The sequence below is a fragment of the Sinocyclocheilus rhinocerous genome, unplaced genomic scaffold (assembly GCF_001515625.1).
Source record: "Sinocyclocheilus rhinocerous isolate Xijiao unplaced genomic scaffold, SAMN03320098_v1.1 scaffold498, whole genome shotgun sequence".
NCBI lineage: Eukaryota > Metazoa > Chordata > Actinopteri > Cypriniformes > Cyprinidae > Sinocyclocheilus > Sinocyclocheilus rhinocerous.
Genome location: NW_015633594.1, coordinates 809412 through 828220, shown reverse-complemented (window position 1 = coordinate 828220; position 18809 = coordinate 809412). Strand labels below are relative to the sequence as shown.

Below are 18809 nucleotides of genomic sequence, written 5' to 3'. Positions count from 1 at the left end.
CTGCGTCACTGAACTTGCGACACAAACACAACAGAACCGCTAGATTTAAATCAGCACAGCCAGCGAAGGATCGAACGCAACTGTTTTGAATGAGCGCACCTTTTTTAACAACCAAAAAGTGGCTGTTCCCCCTGTTGAGGAAGTACAGACGTTCCTCTCGTTGATAGCAGAGGAGCGGATCCAGCAAGAGCTTGATGGGGTGAGGCAGAATGAAAACGTTTTTCAGGAGTCGCGGCAGTAGAGGCGGCGCAACTATAAACGACACGTGAATAATCCCGCCCACTCTAAAGCGGTACTGAACTGCAGTGGAAACGCAAACCGAGCCGAGCCGTTCCATGCCGTACCGTACTGAGCCGTGCCGAGCCGAGTCGTACCACGCAGTGGAAAAGCGCCATAAGGGAACTGAGGTTATGTAGGGAACCAAGGTTATGTAAGTAACCGGAGCGTTTGTCGTGCATGGGGAAAATAAGCATTGCAAATGATTTGAGGAACACATGCTGTACATAACCTTCTTTTTCTTTTCTTATACTTGTCTAAAATGTCACAAATTAATTCACAATGCTAATTTTTTCCTTTATTAACTTAAAGAAACATAACGTAATCGTGTGTATGATAAGAGCGCTGTGAGTACAGCGGCAGAGCAGGAAATTCCTGACACTACAGAGACTCCGTCACGCTTTCAGAAACAGCTGAGAAGTCCAAAAAAAAAGTTTTTTTCACACGGCACATTTCAGCATGCGAATGAGTGAAAACTTGCGATAACCACCCATAAAACAGAATAACTCCCACTCTATCTCAAATCAAAAATATTATGACCTTTATCCAAGTCCGAGTAGTGACGACACATATGACGTGTCTTACTGACTTGAACTGTAAAATGCTTCGTTATCATGTTTACACAATCATTTAACCCTGTAACAACAAAACTACATTTATTGCGGCTATCTAGTAATAACTTCCGTGACACAATTTTACCTGACCAAATGTCGTCTCTCTAAAAAATAGCACAACACAAACAGAAATGTGACTAGATAATTTAGCCGCAAAATAATTAGTTAACGTTATATGTATAAATCACTGTCAAAAATATATATATATTTTTTTCCCTTCATCTTTGTTTTCTAGACATAAATATTTTGCTAATAGGCCGAAGTTACTAGCACTTACACTTATTAAAACTTCGAGTGTTTATCATGTTTTAACGAGGAAAAGTTAACACAATTATATTTCATACCGCATAGTATATATGTTTTATATGGTTATACCAAATATAGTCAATATACATCAAATTTCCTATATTAGCTAAGCTAGTTGTAGCGATGTAGCTTGCTAGCAGGGTTTAGCTCGTCTTAGCCGTCTGGCTAAACGATAACAAACCATAATGTCAAGTCAATTACACCTTATTAGCTTTTGCCATTCAATAAGCGTTTAATCATCCCAAATCCACATCTTATCTAGTCTTTATTTCTCTATAAAAATGCATCAGTTAATATCCTAAGTCAAGTCAAAGTGTGAGGCCGATAGTTAAGGAATAATCCTTATCATGCTCCCGACCAATCTGTCTTTCACCACAACAGAGCTCAAAATTATATTAAAAGTCAATAACATAAAATCATAGTAGATACAAAAGACTTATACGCATATACACACACAATAAAAGTGAATAAAAAGACGGCACGATACCTCATTTTCATGCTGAAGTATCACAAAAAAAACCCCAGCGCTGTTCTTGACGCACTTTCTAGTCTCGGCACAAGTACATCCCCCTGTCCGTGTCAGTGGTTTCCCGGAACAACACAATAACAACAACACAGCACACATCATTTCCGCAACAACTCACTCGAGCTTTCATCTTCTCGTAATTTACACTCACCAGGTTAAGACTAACGTATGATATTATTATACAGAAAATTATACTTGTTTTAAGGTTAGTATTTTGTCACTTGGAATCACGTTTTATTCAAACGATTTGTGTTTGTGTAAGTGAAGATAACACAATTAGTTGCGTGTGCTTCCCTGAGAGTAATTTGCCTGAAAATCCACTAATAAAATTATGGCACATTGTAATAGAAATGTGACATTATATAATGATGATGCTAATAAAGATTGGTTTACATGATTAACATATGATGCACTCAAACTCTACATATTTATATTGCTACATATTTATATTGTTTAATTAACCGTTAGAAACCATTTCGCGTAGTTTTATACTTAAATTAAGTTCCCTAAGAGTTAAATGTCCTAAGGTTGAGTAGTGAAATGAGACAAATGTTTGCAATGTTTGCATATACATTTATAAGACATAAACACGATGAAATCCTTTTATTAAAGACAATTAATAGTTTATAATTAAATAACGGACTAAATAAGGGCAGTTACAAGTAATTTTTGTTTTTCCATTGATCTATTATGAGATTTTAAGGACGTCCCGCCTTCCCTCGAATGTCATTGGAGGAAGAGTTCCGAGATGAATAAAACGTATGGAGGCGCATGTGTCAATCATCGATTATCCAATGGCGTCACTGTAAGTCGAAGGTCAAGAACGAAGCAGCATGGCCGCTCTATTAAGGGGCTCGCGGTGTCTAGCTGAAAAGTGTCATAACCATGTCAACGCCGCGCAGGGTAATGTCTTCGCACCGTTATCGTAAAACTGTTATGTTTTTGTATACTACTGTGCATTTCCACGCATCTTTTTCGTACAGCAACCATCTGATATAATGCAATGCACTGGCAGCTCTCGGTAATAGCTGTTAGGCTAAAGTCGCAGTGCGTAAGTCACTGAAACACAAGAAGACAATTATACTTATTGTGATCAGACTCAGCCGCCATTGAAATAAATGATGGACAGTTGTTAAATTGTTGCAACTGCAATGTATTTTCCTATATATCTATGAGTGAGATGTAATATGTCATGATAAATCAAGATCATTTAACCAGATTGCAATCGTAAAAGGATAAAGCATTATTCAGACTTAAAAAGCAAACAAGAATTTGATCAGTTTTTAATGGTGTTATTTTTATTTATTAATATAATATCTAGTGTTTTTGCACATATCTGTCTCTAGGTCAACATGCACAGACTTAACAGGACCTATTCTCAGACACCTGCTTTCATTATTTTAATCTGCAACAGTCATACGTTACATGCTGAAATATCCTATGTGAAATTCAAAATTTGACACTAAGTAGATCATTCATGTCTCTTTTTAGTCTCTATCAGGTCCATGGCCTCTAAAACCCAAGTGGGCTTCATTGGCCTGGGGAACATGGGAAACCCAATGGCAAAGAACCTCATGAAACATGGATATCCAGTGATAGCCTCAGATGTATTTCCAGAGTCCTGTAAAGAGCTGCGGGAGCTAGGAGCTCAGGTCAGGACAATGGACATAAAACTTGGTCACATCTGACTTGCATCAAACAACATGATGTACATGCTTTGTATGATTGATTTTAATTTTAGTTTTATTTTATTTTGACAGTATAGACTATTTTTTTTAGTTTTTTTTTTCACATTGCTTGCCTTGCATTGGAGAACCTCATGAAACATGGATATCCAGTGATAGCCTCAGATGTATTTCCAGAGTCCTGTAAAGAGCTGCGGGAGCTAGGAGCTCAGGTCAGGACAATGGACATAAAACTTGGTCACATCTGACTTGCATCAAACAACATGATGTACATGCTTTGTATGATTGATTTTAATTTTAGTTTTATTTTATTTTGACAATATAGACTATTTTTTTAGGTTTTTTTTTCACATTGCTTGCCTTGCATTGGACTGTTCTTGCTCTGTTCTCAGATGTACAGAGAAGGACATATTGTTACATATGCAATTATAAAACAATAAGCAGTAAAAGCCTTTGCATGATTCTATTGTCTTTATTATTGTTTATTAAATTAGTTTAGTCTGTCAGTATATAGAAACCTTTTATTTGAGTGATATATATAATTTTTTATTTATTTATTTTTTTCCACCACATTGCTTGAATTAAAGTACTCTCTGTTTTTGCCCTGTTCTCAGATCCTGGACAGCCCTGCGGATGTGGCAGACAAAGCAGATCGCATCGTCACAATGCTTCCCTCCAGCCCCAACGTTATAGATGTGTATACAGGCCCAAATGGCATCCTGAAGTAAGGATGTCTTTCCTGTACAGGCTAAATAGTCTTTAAGATTTTCGCAAAACACAGCATTTGAACATAAGTTTAATTAGCAAACTTAATTTGAGAGGTTTTAATAAAAGATTAAGTGGAATTTTGGCTGATTTAATTGTGGTGGGAAATGTTTAAAACTTTTTTTAAAGACACATGTACCCTGTACTGGACAGATCTTGTATACTGATATCTTTACTTTACAACAGGAGAGTGAAGAAGGGATCCCTACTCATTGATTCCAGCACTATTGATCCAGCTGTCTCCAAGGAAATGGCAGTTGCCGCAGAGAAACGGGGAGCTGTTTTCATGGATGCCCCAGTGTCTGGAGGTGAGATGATGACAAACTCTCACTTCCTACCCAACTCAATATCAAGGGAAGACACAGATGCGGTTACATGCGTAGTATGTCATAACCGTGATCTGAAACCTGACTGCACACAAACCGCATATGTAAGTGCTGACAGTGTTTATTAGTGCATGATTTAAAGGTTTCATAAATCACACACCCATCATCTCAGTTACGAAACGAGTCACCGTCTGGGAAGAGGTACAAATTTCTTAAAGAATCTTTGGCTCCAATTCAAGCAATGTGGTTTTCGCAATCACAGGTTCATGTTAATAGTGGAATTCAGTTTCACATTGATGTCCAGGCCTGATCATAAACATCGTCTGGCTTTTATTTTTCCTTGCTGTATCAAGCAAACAACAACACTGTTATGTGGCAATAGTGTAGTTTGGCAAAGATATATACAGGGGTGTGAAGTAACGAATTACAAATACTCACGTTACAGTAATTAAGTAGTTTTTATCAGTAATTGTACTTTTTTGAGTAGTTTAAAAATTGTGTACTTTTACTTGAGTACATTAAAACTGCTGGATGATAGATATTCTTCATTCTTTATGACAAACAAGATAATGTGAATTACAGAATGTACAACGTTTTTAAAAGGTATCAATTGCGGTGTACAGCGTTTATTATGAGGGGGTAGAATCCACAGCTCAGTACTCACTACTCAATACTCATGAGTACTTTTAAATAGGCTACTCTTTTACTCTTACTCAAGTAGTTTTTTGGACAAGTACTTTTACTCTACTCACACTACATTTTTTGGAAGGTAATGGTACTTTTACTTGAGTATATTTTTGCAGTACTCTTTCCACCACTGGATATATACAACAAAACCCATCCATTTTCAACAATCCGAAGGTTCGCAAAGTCAAACTTCAGGACACACCAAGAGTTTTATTCTTTCTGTCCTCTGTTTCAGTTTGCGATGGCTGATTTGCAGGTTTGTTGATAGGAAAGAGTTTTATAACCTGCCTTATTTTGTCCATTTTCTTAATCCGGCCATTGGTGTGTGGACTCTTTGAGTTATAGACTAAATCAAAAGCTAGCATCTGGGAATTGATCCTGTGACCTCAACTTATGGTGGAAATGGAGACAAGTGCTGAAAATCAGTGACAATGCCGTAATTTCTCTTGTATCCCTTCTTTTAGAAACCTACTATATACTGTATAGGATAAGGCTGTGGCAGAAATAGCTGAGGTCTAGATTTTGAACAAACAAATATTAAGACAAAATGTCACCTCCTGTTTTTTCAGCCTTTTCTGACCGTGTCGTTTGTTTGGATTTGTTTATGCTTGTATTTCTGACCTGGCATGGGAGGATAGACTCTAGTTGTTCCACAAATGGCGTACAATATACTGTACAGTTTTACTATGTATTCTATTGAATAGTATATGAATTTTATAAGGTTAGTTTGTCAACCAGCATATCTATGACTGAAGTCTCCAACATCCCACACCACATTTTTTTCGGTCAAATATTTTTTTCTGAAAGTGCGTCATCTAGTATTTGAAGTGCAGTACCTGGAATTTTCAGTCTGAACACCCTACTCACACTATTTGTACAATAAAATGGTATAGAATAGTGTGCAAATTGGGATGTCTGAATCTCTACAGAGGTACATTCATTAGTATCAAATATAAGATAACGTCAGTATGAATAATTTCTTGTGCAAACAAAGGTTTTGTCCTATATCATTACCAAGACATGTAGACTGAGACTTGCAAAGGGTAGCGGTTTTGCTTAAATTCTGGGAGAAGTGAAAGGAACTGGACAGAGAATGATTCATGGCCTTATAGCTTTATTTCTGTCCACCTTGCAGCCTAATACGACCCACTTTTTTTTAATGTCTCAGATGTGTCTTAAAACCTAGTCTAGTAGGTTAACTTCAGATTGATGCATTTGCTTTTTCCCCCACTGCACTGAATTAAAGGTATCCACTTCTGTACACTCAGCCTGGCTGGCTGGGGCAGTTTTAAACTGTGCAGTATTAAGAAAGAACTGCTCCTTCTGTTGTTATACAGTGTTGCTTCCACAGTTCATTGTCATTGATTTGACTGATCATACATGCACAAGTAGTTCATCTTTTTTTTTTTTCTTTTCTCTTGTAACTTCATATTGTTGGATTCAGATTCACTAGCAGTGATTAGTATCAAAACTGCAGACTTTCAACTGGGTAAAGCTTGGACCTCCACCAGTTTTGTAAAGCTTTCGTCACTTTATGAATTGGATGCTTACATATTACTCTTATTCAACCAATAATTTCTTCCATTTAATGCAGCAGTTCACAGCCATTTTGATTCCAAAGGACCCACATTGTCCAATATTCAACAATATTCCAAGGCTGCATTATTTTGCCAGTTGTTCGATTATAATTTTTTTTTAGATTATCATTAAGGATAAAAAATATTTACTTTTTTTTTTTATCTATTTAAGTTTCTACCCAATAAAATATTTTACAGCTTGGAATAAACAAAAAAAAAAACATGATTTGCACTCGCAAAAATAGTCTTCTTTTGACGTCTTATTTTATACATTTAACACCAGCAGGACAAAACACAAATGTTTCGGCTCAAGGCCTTCTTCAGTGCGTTGAATAATTCAGTCCCTCCACCCACTTTTTAAATCATTAATTATATTGACATCATCATTCATCTGCAAAATTAGCAAATGTTATTTTTATTTATAACATATGCCCATGGATTTTATTATATTACATGACTTTTCCAGGTTTAGAAATAACACTTCAAAATTAGGCTACCTTACATGTTTTTAGACCATGGGAACCATGGTTCTTCAAAGAAAAATAGGTGCATTAAAACAAGAGTTTTCATATATTTGATTGATTGGGTAATGCTTGTTTTGTCTTTGCTGAGGCCCCCTGGTTCAGAACCAGTGATTAAATGGGGTTATATCAGAATTGATCAAATAATCCTCAATCTTTTAGGATAAACTCTGTGTGTAATGTCTCCCACTCTCCATATCTCTCCAAAGGATCCCAGTGGTAGGAAAGAGGGGCTAGAGTTTCTTCCCGGTTTCCCTGATGATTCAGTATTGAAGGATGGGGGCGTTAAGAACAATTTGACATGACTACAAACCCTGAAAACGTTTGAGCAGATCCTGAGAAAGGCACTGTTGCTTGTGTCTTAAAGGCGCAGCAGCAAAACCGAACTATGTAAGGCTCAGAGAAAGTGAGCAAAACGCTCATGGAGCAATCAATTTGTGTCAGAATTGACTGTTTAAGTCTAGTGTAATGTAAGGTACACATACTTTTCTCAGTGTTCAAATCTGTGTGCTGCTTATAAACTTGCCTGAGGTGTGAAAACGACCTGTGTTGTCGCCTAACAAGAAATGTTTAACTCCGTCAACAGCTAGTTTGTGCTTTATGGCGATCCTCCTTTTTAATCAGGAAGTTGTTTCCTCTGGTCTTTGGGCACATAAAAGCAATGTGCTTCTAGTTTGCTTTCCTTAAATTGTTGCCTCTCCCAACTCATATGCGTCAGTGGGGTTTGGCTAACATACCGTTGGACCCGCTCTTGGTTTGTGAAACAGTTATAGGAAATCCACAGACCTGCTCATTCTCTTTACTTGGACCCTCCAGACATTATTCTCAGCTCAGTGTTAGCGCCTGTGAAGGAGGCTTAATGAAACGTGAGCCACAACAAACTGTCCCTGACGTCATGCACGTCTGTGTTCACAGCAGATGGTGAAGTGCTTGTGTGTTTATAGAACTTTCCTCTCTGAGAGTAATTATGGCACTTCGATGGTGTTACATTTTGAAGACCCGTCCTCGCAATCCTTTAAGCTTAAAACAGGTTACTGGTATGATGTTGTGGAAACAATCACATTAGAGCTTTAGTCACCCCTTTATTCCGTCAATAATTCATGCATGTGGTTGCTCATTCTCTGATTGGTCACGTTTGGTCGAAACTCCACTTGCGTTGTTATTGTTACAGAGGTCTTCTGTGGAACTTGAACTTCTATGTCAGTTTAAAGGAACACTCCACTATTTTTGAAAATGGGCTCATTTTCCAACTCCCCTAGAGTTAAACAGTTGAGTTTTACCGTTTTCGAATCCATTCAGCCGATCTCCGGGTCTGGCGGTAGCACTTTTAGCTGCAGCTTAGCATAGATCATTGAATCTGATTAGACCGTTAGCATCTCGCTCAAAAATGACCAAAGAGTTTCTATAGTTTCATGCCATACCATGGGTGCAGCAGGTGCCTGAAAATAGTCCCCAGCTAGGTAACTTCCAACAGAAGGCACGCTGCCTGAGCTTGAACCCAATCAAATAATTCTGGAGAAACTTGAAAATTTGCATTTTCTCCCATCCAACCTGACTTGAGAGGTGAAGAGGTGAGGAGAAGAATGGCAGATAATTGCCAAATGATGATGATCAAAGCTTGTCGCATCAAACAAAAAAGACTTGAGACTGTAAAGGTGCTTCAGCGAAATATTTAGTTAAGGGTATGAATACTTATGCAATGTACTTATTTCAGTTTTTTTTATTTTTAATAAATTTACGAAGTTGTGACAATTCTGTTTTTGCTTTGTCAGTATGGTGTATGGAGTGTAGATTGATGTGGGAAAAAAGTAATTTAAAGCAGTTTAACATAAGGCAGTAACATAACATAAAATGTGAATAAATGAAAGGGGTATGAATACTTTCACAAGGCACTGTATGTGTATTTTAGATATGTACAGCATGATCTGCATCGTTTTCTATATTTCTCTCAGGTGTTGGTGCTGCCACTTCAGGTAAGCTCACCTTTATGGTTGGTGGGCCAGAGGAGGAGTTCAATGCAGCCAAGGAGCTTCTGAGCTGTATGGGTGCTAATGTGGTGTACTGTGGCCAAGTTGGCACCGGACAGGTATAAACAGGGTGTCTTTAAGAATATAGTGACATTCTTAGAAAGGTTCTGATTTATTTCTGGTCATAATCTCTCTATTCCTTTTTTTTGTAGGCAGCTAAAATCTGCAACAATATGCTGTTGGCCATTGGGATGATTGGAACAGCGGAGACCATGAATTTGGGAATCAGGTGCAGGGCACAGTTGAATTACTTAAAGAAACAGTTCACCCAACAATGAAAATTTGCCATCTAAGATGTAGATGAGTTTGTTTTCTCATCAGAAGAGATTTGGAGAAATGTAGCATCACTTGCTCACCAATAGGTGCCGTCAGAATGAGAGTCCAAACAATTAATAAAAACATCACAATAATTCACAAGTAATCCGCATGACGCCAGTCCATTAATTAATGTCTTGTAAAGTGAAAAGCTGCGTGTTTGTAAGAATCAAGTCCATTATTAAGGCGTTTTTAACTCTAAACTGTCACTTCTGGCCAAAATACGAGTACATTTTTCCAAATCTGTTCTGATGAAGAAACAAACTCATCTACATCTTGGATGACCTAGGTTAAGTAAATTTTCAGCAAAAACTATGATACAGATGATTAAATGATACAGCTGTCTTGGTACATTTACTTTTTCTACAGATTGTATTATTACTTTTTACAGATTAGGGCTTGACCCGAAACTTCTGGCGAAGATCTTGAACATGAGCTCTGGCCGCTGCTGGTCGAGTGACACATACAACCCTGTCCCGGGAGTGATGGAGGGAGTGCCCTCAGCAAACAACTACCAGGGTGGCTTCGGAACTACACTAATGGCCAAGGTGTGCTTTGTCTTCTTTACATTTGTTTCTACCATGGTCTTCCTCTAGGCCATTATTATAATTATTATAGAAGCATGTTATATAGATTAGGAATGAATTACTAACACAATGGTAAACTAATAACCTAAATAGTTGATTAGTGAAGTCTAGTCTATTTTTCCAATTTTTATACTGGTGGTCAAACATTTGGAATAAAGAATTATGTTTTTGAGAAATCTATTTATTTTTTCTCAAAAACTACTGGTTATGTTATTTATCTTTTTTACAATGTGAATATATTTTCCTGTGATGGCAAAGCTGAAATTTAAATTTGAATATGCTGATTTCCTGCTCAATAAACAATTATTACATACTGCTACCACTGATAAATTCTTACACAATCATGCTATAGTCACATTTTCCACTGTTGTTAAACATTGTGGGGTTTTTTTAAGACTGCATGTTACGTTCGTAATGGTCTACTTTAAAATTGCCTTGAGACCCTGTATTCTGTTCGAACTAGCCTTTTTTTTTTTTTTAATGCAAAAACACATAGTAATTTTTCAAATTTGCAGTTATGCATATCTCTCAATGACATTTACTGCCACTTATCCTCAGGATCTGGGACTTGCTCAGAATACAGCAACTAACACAAAGACACCAGTGCCGTTGGGCTCTCTGGCCCATCAGATTTACCGTATGATGTGCGCACGCGGCTACGCCAGCAAAGACTTCTCATCTGTCTTCCAGTTCCTTCGAGAAGAGGAGGGCCAGTAGAAGGCAACACTCTGCCCCTTCCGCAGCCTTACAGCACTGCCTGCGTTTCACACGACCTGACATGCAAAAATTTGACCCAACTATGTGATTTCATTGGCATGTGCTGGGAGCCATACATGAGTGAGTGAGAGAGTGAATGAATACATATGTAGATTGGATGATAGTGGGAAAGATGTGTTTATTTTGTTAGTGTGTGTGTAGCATTTGAGGCTGTGAGTTTCTGTTGTAATCATGTTACTTTTGTGGGCCCACTCATGTACAATTGGGTAATCCACCAATCAGTTGATGAGATGCTGTGAATTTAATGTTTGTTCTGATTTTTTTTCTTGCCTTCGTTGCTGTTCTGCAGGCTAACGAAAGATAAAAAATTTATCATTTCATTCTCCCCAACCACAAACACGCAAGACTCCGGTCAGCCGTTATACTCCATTTCTTTTCAAATGTACAATTTTAGTTTTTGTGTCCTTCATGTATCTGTTGAGTCAAATTTGCTGTTAATGGTGTTGGATCTACATGTTGTATTCATGTTAAACACCTGGAAATTAAAGCAGGAAATATCTGTATCTTTGATGTTAGGACTGTGGCGTGTTGATACACGTTTATATAACACTTACTCAATTGTACATATTAATCCTGGAAAATGAAGTGGTATTGTCAGGGTACTAAGCCAGGTTTACAATCGTATAGGTAATCCTGATGAATGCGGTTAACCAGTTAACAATGATGCAACACGGCACATATTTTTACCTGGTCTCCTCCCTCTTTCCAAGGTCACACAGTGGAATGTTTTTTGATGCTTCTTTATGAAGCCTCACCTTGAATTCAGTGGCACGTAACATGCACAATAAACATGAGTCATCTACAAATCTTTTACACATCAATGAAATTGTTATATTTTAGTTTCATGTTCTCATTGTTAGATGGGAGGGGATAATTCGCCCACAAATAATAATTCTGTCTTTATTTACTCTTATGTTGTCCAAACCTGTTTTTTCTTGTAGAACACAGATCTTTTGAAGAAAGTTTTGAAGTGGTTTTTATCTACAATGCAAGTCGATGTGGATCAAAACAACATTAGACCCCAATGACTTTTAATTGAATGGACAAAAAACACAAAATATGTGACCCTGGACCACAAAACCAGTCTTAAATTGCACGGGTATATTTGTAGCAATAACCCAAAATACATTGTATGGGTCAAAATTATCAATTTACTTAGGATGGCTTGAGGGTTAGTAAATCATGGGGTAATTTGGGTGAACTATCCCTTTAAAAGCTTTGAAATACATGGGTAAAATTGTAATGTACGCGGCAAATCATATTTTGTGGTCCAGGGTCACATATCATCTTTTGTATTCTAAAGAAGAAATGCATACTCGTTTGGAATGGCATGAGGGTGAGAAGATGCTAACAGATATTTCAAGATCAGGAACCCTTTAAAAATTATATTCAAGCAATCATAAATATGTAATTTCATCTGTTTGTGTGCCCCAGCTTGCTTCGGTCACAGTTCCATGAAGCTAATGATACAGTCAAGATACATATTGTGAGGAACGTGATCAGGTTTGTCTTCATGACCTGCGCTTCTCACTTTCTCACTATTTGCCTTTCCCCCGATTTCTCGCCTCAGAACTTTGCATTGCTCCTTCATCTTCTCTCATTGTCTTTCGCCTCTTCTTGTCACACTCACTTTTGCTCTCCTGGTTTCCAAAACGAGGGAAAAAGCAGTCAGCGGTATGTTTCTGATCTACTCACCAAAGAGCCAACGAGAGGCCATAATGCTAGAGGTCACATGATCACAGGACAAACCCATAAAAAGTCCATTAAGCATGGAGGCCTAAGTGCTGTGTTGTTATCTAGTTGGCAGGTCTTACAAACAGAGGACCATGGGTTAGTTAGACTTCAGACAGCCCAAAACCCGGAATCCCATTCCGGTTTCACCCATTTAAAGCATCACGTTCTCTGGTCCCTCTGGTCATTGAGAAAAAATCTTTTCTCAGAGGTAAAGATTTAAAAGATGTTTACCCAAAACGGAGTCAAACAGCGTCAAACGAATAAATCAATTGGAAATTAATTATAGCCATAGTAGTTTCAAACTACAATTTTATTTACATTTGCAAACAAATGCAGGCTACATGTCCGCAATATCAAGTAAGTGTCTGAAATGAAGTGCAGGTGACATTACCACGCGAGATCTAAAGCCTACTGTGCAATTTTCTAACGTAGCCTAATGCACAAAATAGTGTCTCAAGGCTTCGTGCCTCTCAAATATTTACTTATTCACTGGTTTTCGTGAGTGTATGTGGAAAACAAGATGAGTAAAACTGCCTCGTTCAGAATCTGAACCTGAAATTAAAATGATGTAAATTTGCACTCTATACATTTCACTCAGTTCCAGTCCTTTGCTCTGTTTTTGAGAGGTTATTAGATCCAAGCTTCGCTGTATCTTTGTTGGTGGTTGAAACCGTTAGGCTACATAAAGTCTTATTTCAGTCCATTCAAATTAGACACATTTACAGATTTTTATTTTTATTTTTTGCTATCCACATATTTATTTAAATTATCCTTAACATCATCATTAATATGCTCTGTGAATTTGTAAATGTAAAATAGCATACCTATATTAAATGGTCCACATTTGGCCTGCTCACAAGAGAGGCTTAGTAAGTTAGTCTAAAAGCAGCACGAAGGTTTAATCAAATCTTGAGGAAACGGTTGATTTTTAATGTTGAGGAATGAAGTAGCCTATGAACGGGCGCCTCTTTTACCTTCGAGATAAATGTAAAAATGCATTGAATCTTCTGGATAGTGCACCAACAATTCTGGCATCCGTCTGTTCACATGCTGACTTTGTGTTTTACACAGCTCGGCTGTTGTGAGAGGGTCGAACAACGCTGAACGTTAATAGCTCAAGAAACCTTAAAAAGATCAAATAGGGACTTGGCGCCTAACATGCCCGTGTTTGCACGCCACCAGCGAGCTTATTTCCTGTGTAGCTACTCTGCTGGATAGTGAGCCTATATAGCCTACAAACGGCTGCCCCTCGCTAACTAAAAATGACATGATTCTTGAACAGCACTGTAGTTTATTAGTTTATCATTCCTCGGTGTGTGCATATAATAATAATAACAAACGTGATTTTGAATGAACCTATTAGCCTATTTAAATTATTAAATTATCTCATCTTAAGTGGCTGATATTATTCAACATTAAAGTGAGTTTGTGAGCTATAGATAAGGGACGCGGTGTTTCTCAGATATTGGTCGAAATATTATTGTCCGTTTTAAAGAATCATTCCAAAACGAAGGAGAATAATTAATTTAACTGCAATATGAAACTTACACATTTTGTGTTTGAATTTATTAGGCTGTGTTTCATTAGAAATTATACTTTTTGACCATGTATGTCATGGTGTAAGCTACGTACGATATCCTCGTATATGATACTCATAGCCGCTCATCCCGTGTGCTACTTTCAGAAGAATAAAACTGACTTGAAATAAGATTGAAATAAATGTAATTATTTTTGAATGCATCCTATTACATTTTTATACAATCACACTAAATACACTCCTACTAGATAAGAATATTTAGGCTATCTTTAAATAGCCTAACGTTTATTATTATTATTATACAAATAATACAGTCTAAATATTAGGTATCTTTACTCTAGCTTCTAGCTATAATTCCAGCAGTGCCAGACCTCTGTGCCACTGCCAACACATCAGATAACCAAAGCTGTAATGAAAATACTGATCAAAAGACGTTCATGCTGAATCTGTGGCATCACAAGCAATACCTTTGTGCTCCTGCTTACAATGAACCCGGAGATGTGTGGTCGTTTCCTGCCAGACGGTCCAGCCTTCAGTGACAACAAGGGCCCTGGCTAGACTGCAACTTTCAACTTGACCTTGGCCTCCAGCCCTGTGTAACTCATATGTAAACGAGTCTTGCCAAATCGTGGGCTGGATTTCTAGACGTATAGAGTAATAAACTGGTGGTCATTTTCATAAAGTGTGATTTGTTATTTGACAATTTCATGGGCTCGAAATGGTCGACTGTATTACAGTGGCGGTTCACTGTAGCTGTGCAAAATTGTGTAGAGTAAAAAATATACAAAGAAAATAGCCACTTTAAGACTTTTTGGTTCCTTATTTAATTTTCACATCATCAAATGACTTGGAAGACAATAAAAAACAATGCTTTTCCCAAAAAATCAGCATGCTATGATGTAGAAGGTGAGTTTGAAACGCCACCAGATAAAAAAAAAAAGTCAAGCAGCCCGCGTTAGCTTTTTTATTACTGTTAATTGTTTTTAATAGTATATGAGAATATGATATTTACGAATGTTCAATAATCTTACAGATAAAGGCTATAGGCTACTTATATAGGAAGGTGCGTAATACTAGTCCCATTGCGCAAATGGAATGGCACTTGGTTTCCACTTAAGCATAAAGCTTATCGCCAGAATCTTTATAGCTATTTTTGACCAAATCCCTCCACTTTGTTTCAGTTCAGTGCAGTATGTTTGTCTAGCTAGATCGGCGTTATCTCCAGTTTAGACGTTTAGCAGCCTCTTTGCATGTCACGTGCCTCCGCTCGTCCAATAATAGTTGGATATTGACGCACACGGGACGCATGGGTATCTGTTACTCCACTGATCCACTGCTTCCCTTTCAGTCTTGGGGAATTCTAAAAGAGCTGGTAGGCTCCATGTAGGGCGTGCTATGACAGCGTCTTTACTCCTCCATTCCCGCTGGATTGACCCGGTGATGTTTCTCTATGACAACGGCTTGGATGATATGAGCAAAAACATGGAAGGATTTGTGGGAGGCAATTTCGCTGCTAACCAGTGCAGGAACCTTATTGCCCACCCGTCTTCTTTGGCCCCGAGCACAACCTACACGTCGAGTGAGGTGCCAGGATCGGGCATGGGGGAACCTGTCAAACAATGCAGTCCGTGTTCAGCCGTACAGAATTCTCCCAGTGCTTCTTTGCCCTATGGATATTTTGGCGGCAGTTACTACCAGTGTAGGATGCCCAAGTCCTGCACGCAGCCCACCTCCTATGGGGAAAAATACATGGACACGTCTATTTCTGGAGAGGAGTTCCCTTCTCGTGCTAAGGAATTTGCCTTCTACCAGGGTTACTCGTCTGGCCCTTACCAGCCTGTACCGAGTTATCTTGACGTGCCAGTCGTACCTGCGCTTAGCACCCATGTGGAACCCAGACACGAGTCTCTTCTGCCGGTTGAAACGTACCAGCCCTGGGCAATCACGAACGGATGGAGCAGTCCGGTGTACTGCCCGAAAGATCAAACGCACTCAAACACCTTATGGAAATCGTCTATTCAAGGTAATAAAAAAAATCTGCTTTATTATCTGGAAAAAAAATAGCCCACGTACTATGGATTTAAGCAAAAATCGTACATAAAATTGATCTTTAGGCCTAATAGCAAGATTATATAATCATTTAAAGTGACATTACGTCGTGCATTTTGTATTCTCACAAGCTACTTCTCAAGATTGCAAATAGTTTTTATCTTAATATTTTACTTGACGTTTGTATACTGCTTTAAAGACATATCATTGTGTTTTTATTTTCTGGTTTATTATTTGACATTTCTGACATGAACATCTATTTTTTTTACTTACCAATTACGCATTTGCAACCAACCTTCTTTTGGTTTTGATCTGACCCCTAGATACTGTGTCGGGTACCGATGGAGCCTCAGTGCGTCGAGGGAGAAAGAAGCGGGTTCCCTACACCAAGGTTCAATTGAAGGACCTAGAACGAGAATACGCCACAAATAAATTCATTACTAAGGACAAACGAAGAAGGATATCTGCTCACACAAACCTGACCGAGCGACAAGTGACCATCTGGTTTCAAAACAGGCGGGTGAAAGAGAAGAAAGTGGTCAACAAGTACAAGGGCATCAGTTAAGGTCTGAAAGAATGAAAAAACTGAAATACCAAAAGGGTGTAAATGGAAGGACCTTCAACATTATTTATTCTGAAATCCATTCCATCATCTGTTCCACGTCAAGAAACTATGCGGAGATGCGCAGGAGGGAAAATGTATATTTTACTTCTCTGTGTAGCTACATATTGCCAAGACACTGACACTAATAAAAGGCGAAGATACTGCTCAAGAACTGTGTACCCATGTTCACCACTTCATTTTAATTCTTTTTAATCGGGTTCCCTACACCAAGGTTCAATTGAAGGACCTAGAACGAGAATACGCCACAAATAAATTCATTACTAAGGACAAACGAAGAAGGATATCTGCTCACACAAACCTGACCGAGCGACAAGTGACCATCTGGTTTCAAAACAGGCGGGTGAAAGAGAAGAAAGTGGTCAACAAGTACAAGGGCATCAGTTAAGGTCTGAAAGAATGAAAAAACTGAAATACCAAAGGGGTGTAAATGGAAGGACCTTCAACATTATTTATTCTGAAATCAATTCCATCATCTGTTCCACGTCAAGAAACTATGCGGAGATGCGCAGGAGGGAAAATGTATATTTTACTTCTCTGTGTAGCTACATATTGCCAAGACACTGACACTAATAAAAGGCGAAGATACTGCTCAAGAACTGTGTACCCATGTTCACCACTTCATTTTTAATTCTTTTTAATCTTTAATGTAGTCCCTATTTGACAAAGACGTGGGAGCAATGTAAATTAAATTTTTTTAAAAACAAAAACAAAACAAAAAAACAGTGAAGTAAACAGACAGAACCATGGCAATTCGTGTATTATTTTATATTTACACATCAAAAAACAACTGTACCTTTTTAGACTGTGGATTTGCATGCTATGCTAATTGTACACTGAATTTACCCCAAGCCGTGACAGATTTCTGTTTTGCCCTTTTCTTTTCTGTTTACCCCATACGCACGTTTGTAAATATAAAGTCGCTTCCAGGCACCTGCGAAATATAGTACAAATTCATTAATGTGTTACTGCAGAAAGTATGCAAATAAAACTCCCCATATTAAGCGATGTAGGCTAGGCTATTTCCATATTTGTATCTTTGTAATTATTACGAATGTCAACATTCTGCCAAAATATTTAACACAAATGCATAAACAATACAAATGTTCATCGCAAATGATCAATTTCTTTTGAATGTTTTGATTTAATTCAATTTACAGAAAAGAATGAGTAAAACAGAACGATAGGCTATATCAGCTGCTAAGAATGAGTGAATAATGGCTGTAATATTGTGTTTAGCCAAATCACAGATGAGAGGTATTCTACAAGAACCCTTTTTCTTGAGCGTAACGGTGCTGCCATCTAGTGGCACATATATGTATTTGCCTTGACTTCCCGCAGTTGGGTCATTGTTCCTCATAGAAGTATCTGAAATCTACCAATACGAGATTTATGTGTTTACGTTAATAAATAGCAAAGCACTTGTGTAATAATCAGTTTTCCGTAGCCTATTTTCAGTCATCTGATACAACGGCAACTTGAGGATCGGATTCAAAAAGCAGGTAAAGTAGGGATAAAAAAAAAATCACGGTGTTTTGTGTGCTTTTTATTTCTTTCGCCATGTAAATGAACCTACTTGAATTTGAATCATATAGTCAAAAATAAAAATTCGAACGAGAAAGAGGTGAGTGGAAGGCAGAGGAAAGCTACAGTCCGATATTAGTGGTAGGCTATTTATTTTCTTTTCCGTGAAGGATCTTCTTTACACCATGCTTAATTTATCCACGACCTAAATGCAGCTAAAACAGACTCCATATTTAGCTTTTAGAGGCTGATGCTCTCGATCTGTTGTTTTGCTATGTAATTGCCATGTTGTGCCATGTCTTTCCGAAACAAAAATACAAAATAAGGTTTCAACCTTTTACTTCTATAATTTCA

General features: G+C 37.8%; 3 protein-coding genes across 11 annotated transcripts in view; 2 read left to right on the top strand and 1 right to left on the bottom strand.

Moving 5' to 3' along the window:
• Positions 1 to 1796, bottom strand: part of LOC107744700 (tax1-binding protein 1 homolog B) — a 36038-nt gene extending 34242 nt beyond the window's left edge. For 4 of the 6 annotated variants that reach the window (XM_016558513.1, XM_016558514.1, XM_016558515.1 and 1 more), the window contains exon 1: positions 1684 to 1795. The gene's annotated coding sequence lies outside the window, so the exon portion shown is untranslated. Of the gene's footprint in view, positions 1 to 1683 lie in introns of all 6 variants that reach the window. The other 2 variants (XM_016558519.1, XM_016558518.1) reach the window with 1 other exon arrangement.
• A 702-nt stretch (positions 1797 to 2498) lies between these two features.
• On the top strand, positions 2499 to 11803 carry LOC107744697 (3-hydroxyisobutyrate dehydrogenase, mitochondrial-like). 2 transcript variants are annotated; one of them, XM_016558509.1, is made up of 9 exons: positions 2499 to 2625; positions 3214 to 3303; positions 3549 to 3619; positions 4022 to 4131; positions 4359 to 4480; positions 9236 to 9369; positions 9463 to 9539; positions 10017 to 10173; positions 10771 to 11803. In XM_016558509.1, the coding sequence occupies exons 1-9, from the start codon at positions 2556 to 2558 to the stop codon at positions 10927 to 10929; spliced, it is 990 nt and encodes a 329-aa protein (XP_016413995.1). In that variant the 5' UTR covers positions 2499 to 2555; the 3' UTR covers positions 10930 to 11803. The 2 variants fall into 2 exon arrangements, with proteins under 2 accessions (XP_016413995.1, XP_016413994.1); XM_016558508.1 differs by lacking the exon at positions 3549 to 3619 and having other exon boundaries at positions 3214 to 3374.
• A 986-nt stretch (positions 11804 to 12789) lies between these two features.
• LOC107744698 (homeobox protein Hox-A13b-like) lies at positions 12790 to 18019 on the top strand. Of its 3 annotated transcripts, none has more exons than XM_016558512.1 (4): positions 12790 to 12931; positions 15609 to 16283; positions 16633 to 16685; positions 17131 to 18019. In XM_016558512.1, the coding sequence occupies exons 2-4, from the start codon at positions 15656 to 15658 to the stop codon at positions 17317 to 17319; spliced, it is 870 nt and encodes a 289-aa protein (XP_016413998.1). In that variant the 5' UTR covers positions 12790 to 12931; positions 15609 to 15655; the 3' UTR covers positions 17320 to 18019. The 3 variants fall into 3 exon arrangements, with proteins under 3 accessions (XP_016413998.1, XP_016413997.1, XP_016413996.1); XM_016558511.1 differs by having other exon boundaries at positions 16633 to 16700; positions 17146 to 18019; XM_016558510.1 differs by lacking the exon at positions 17131 to 18019 and having other exon boundaries at positions 16633 to 17100.
• The last annotated feature ends 790 nt before the right edge of the window (positions 18020 to 18809 follow it).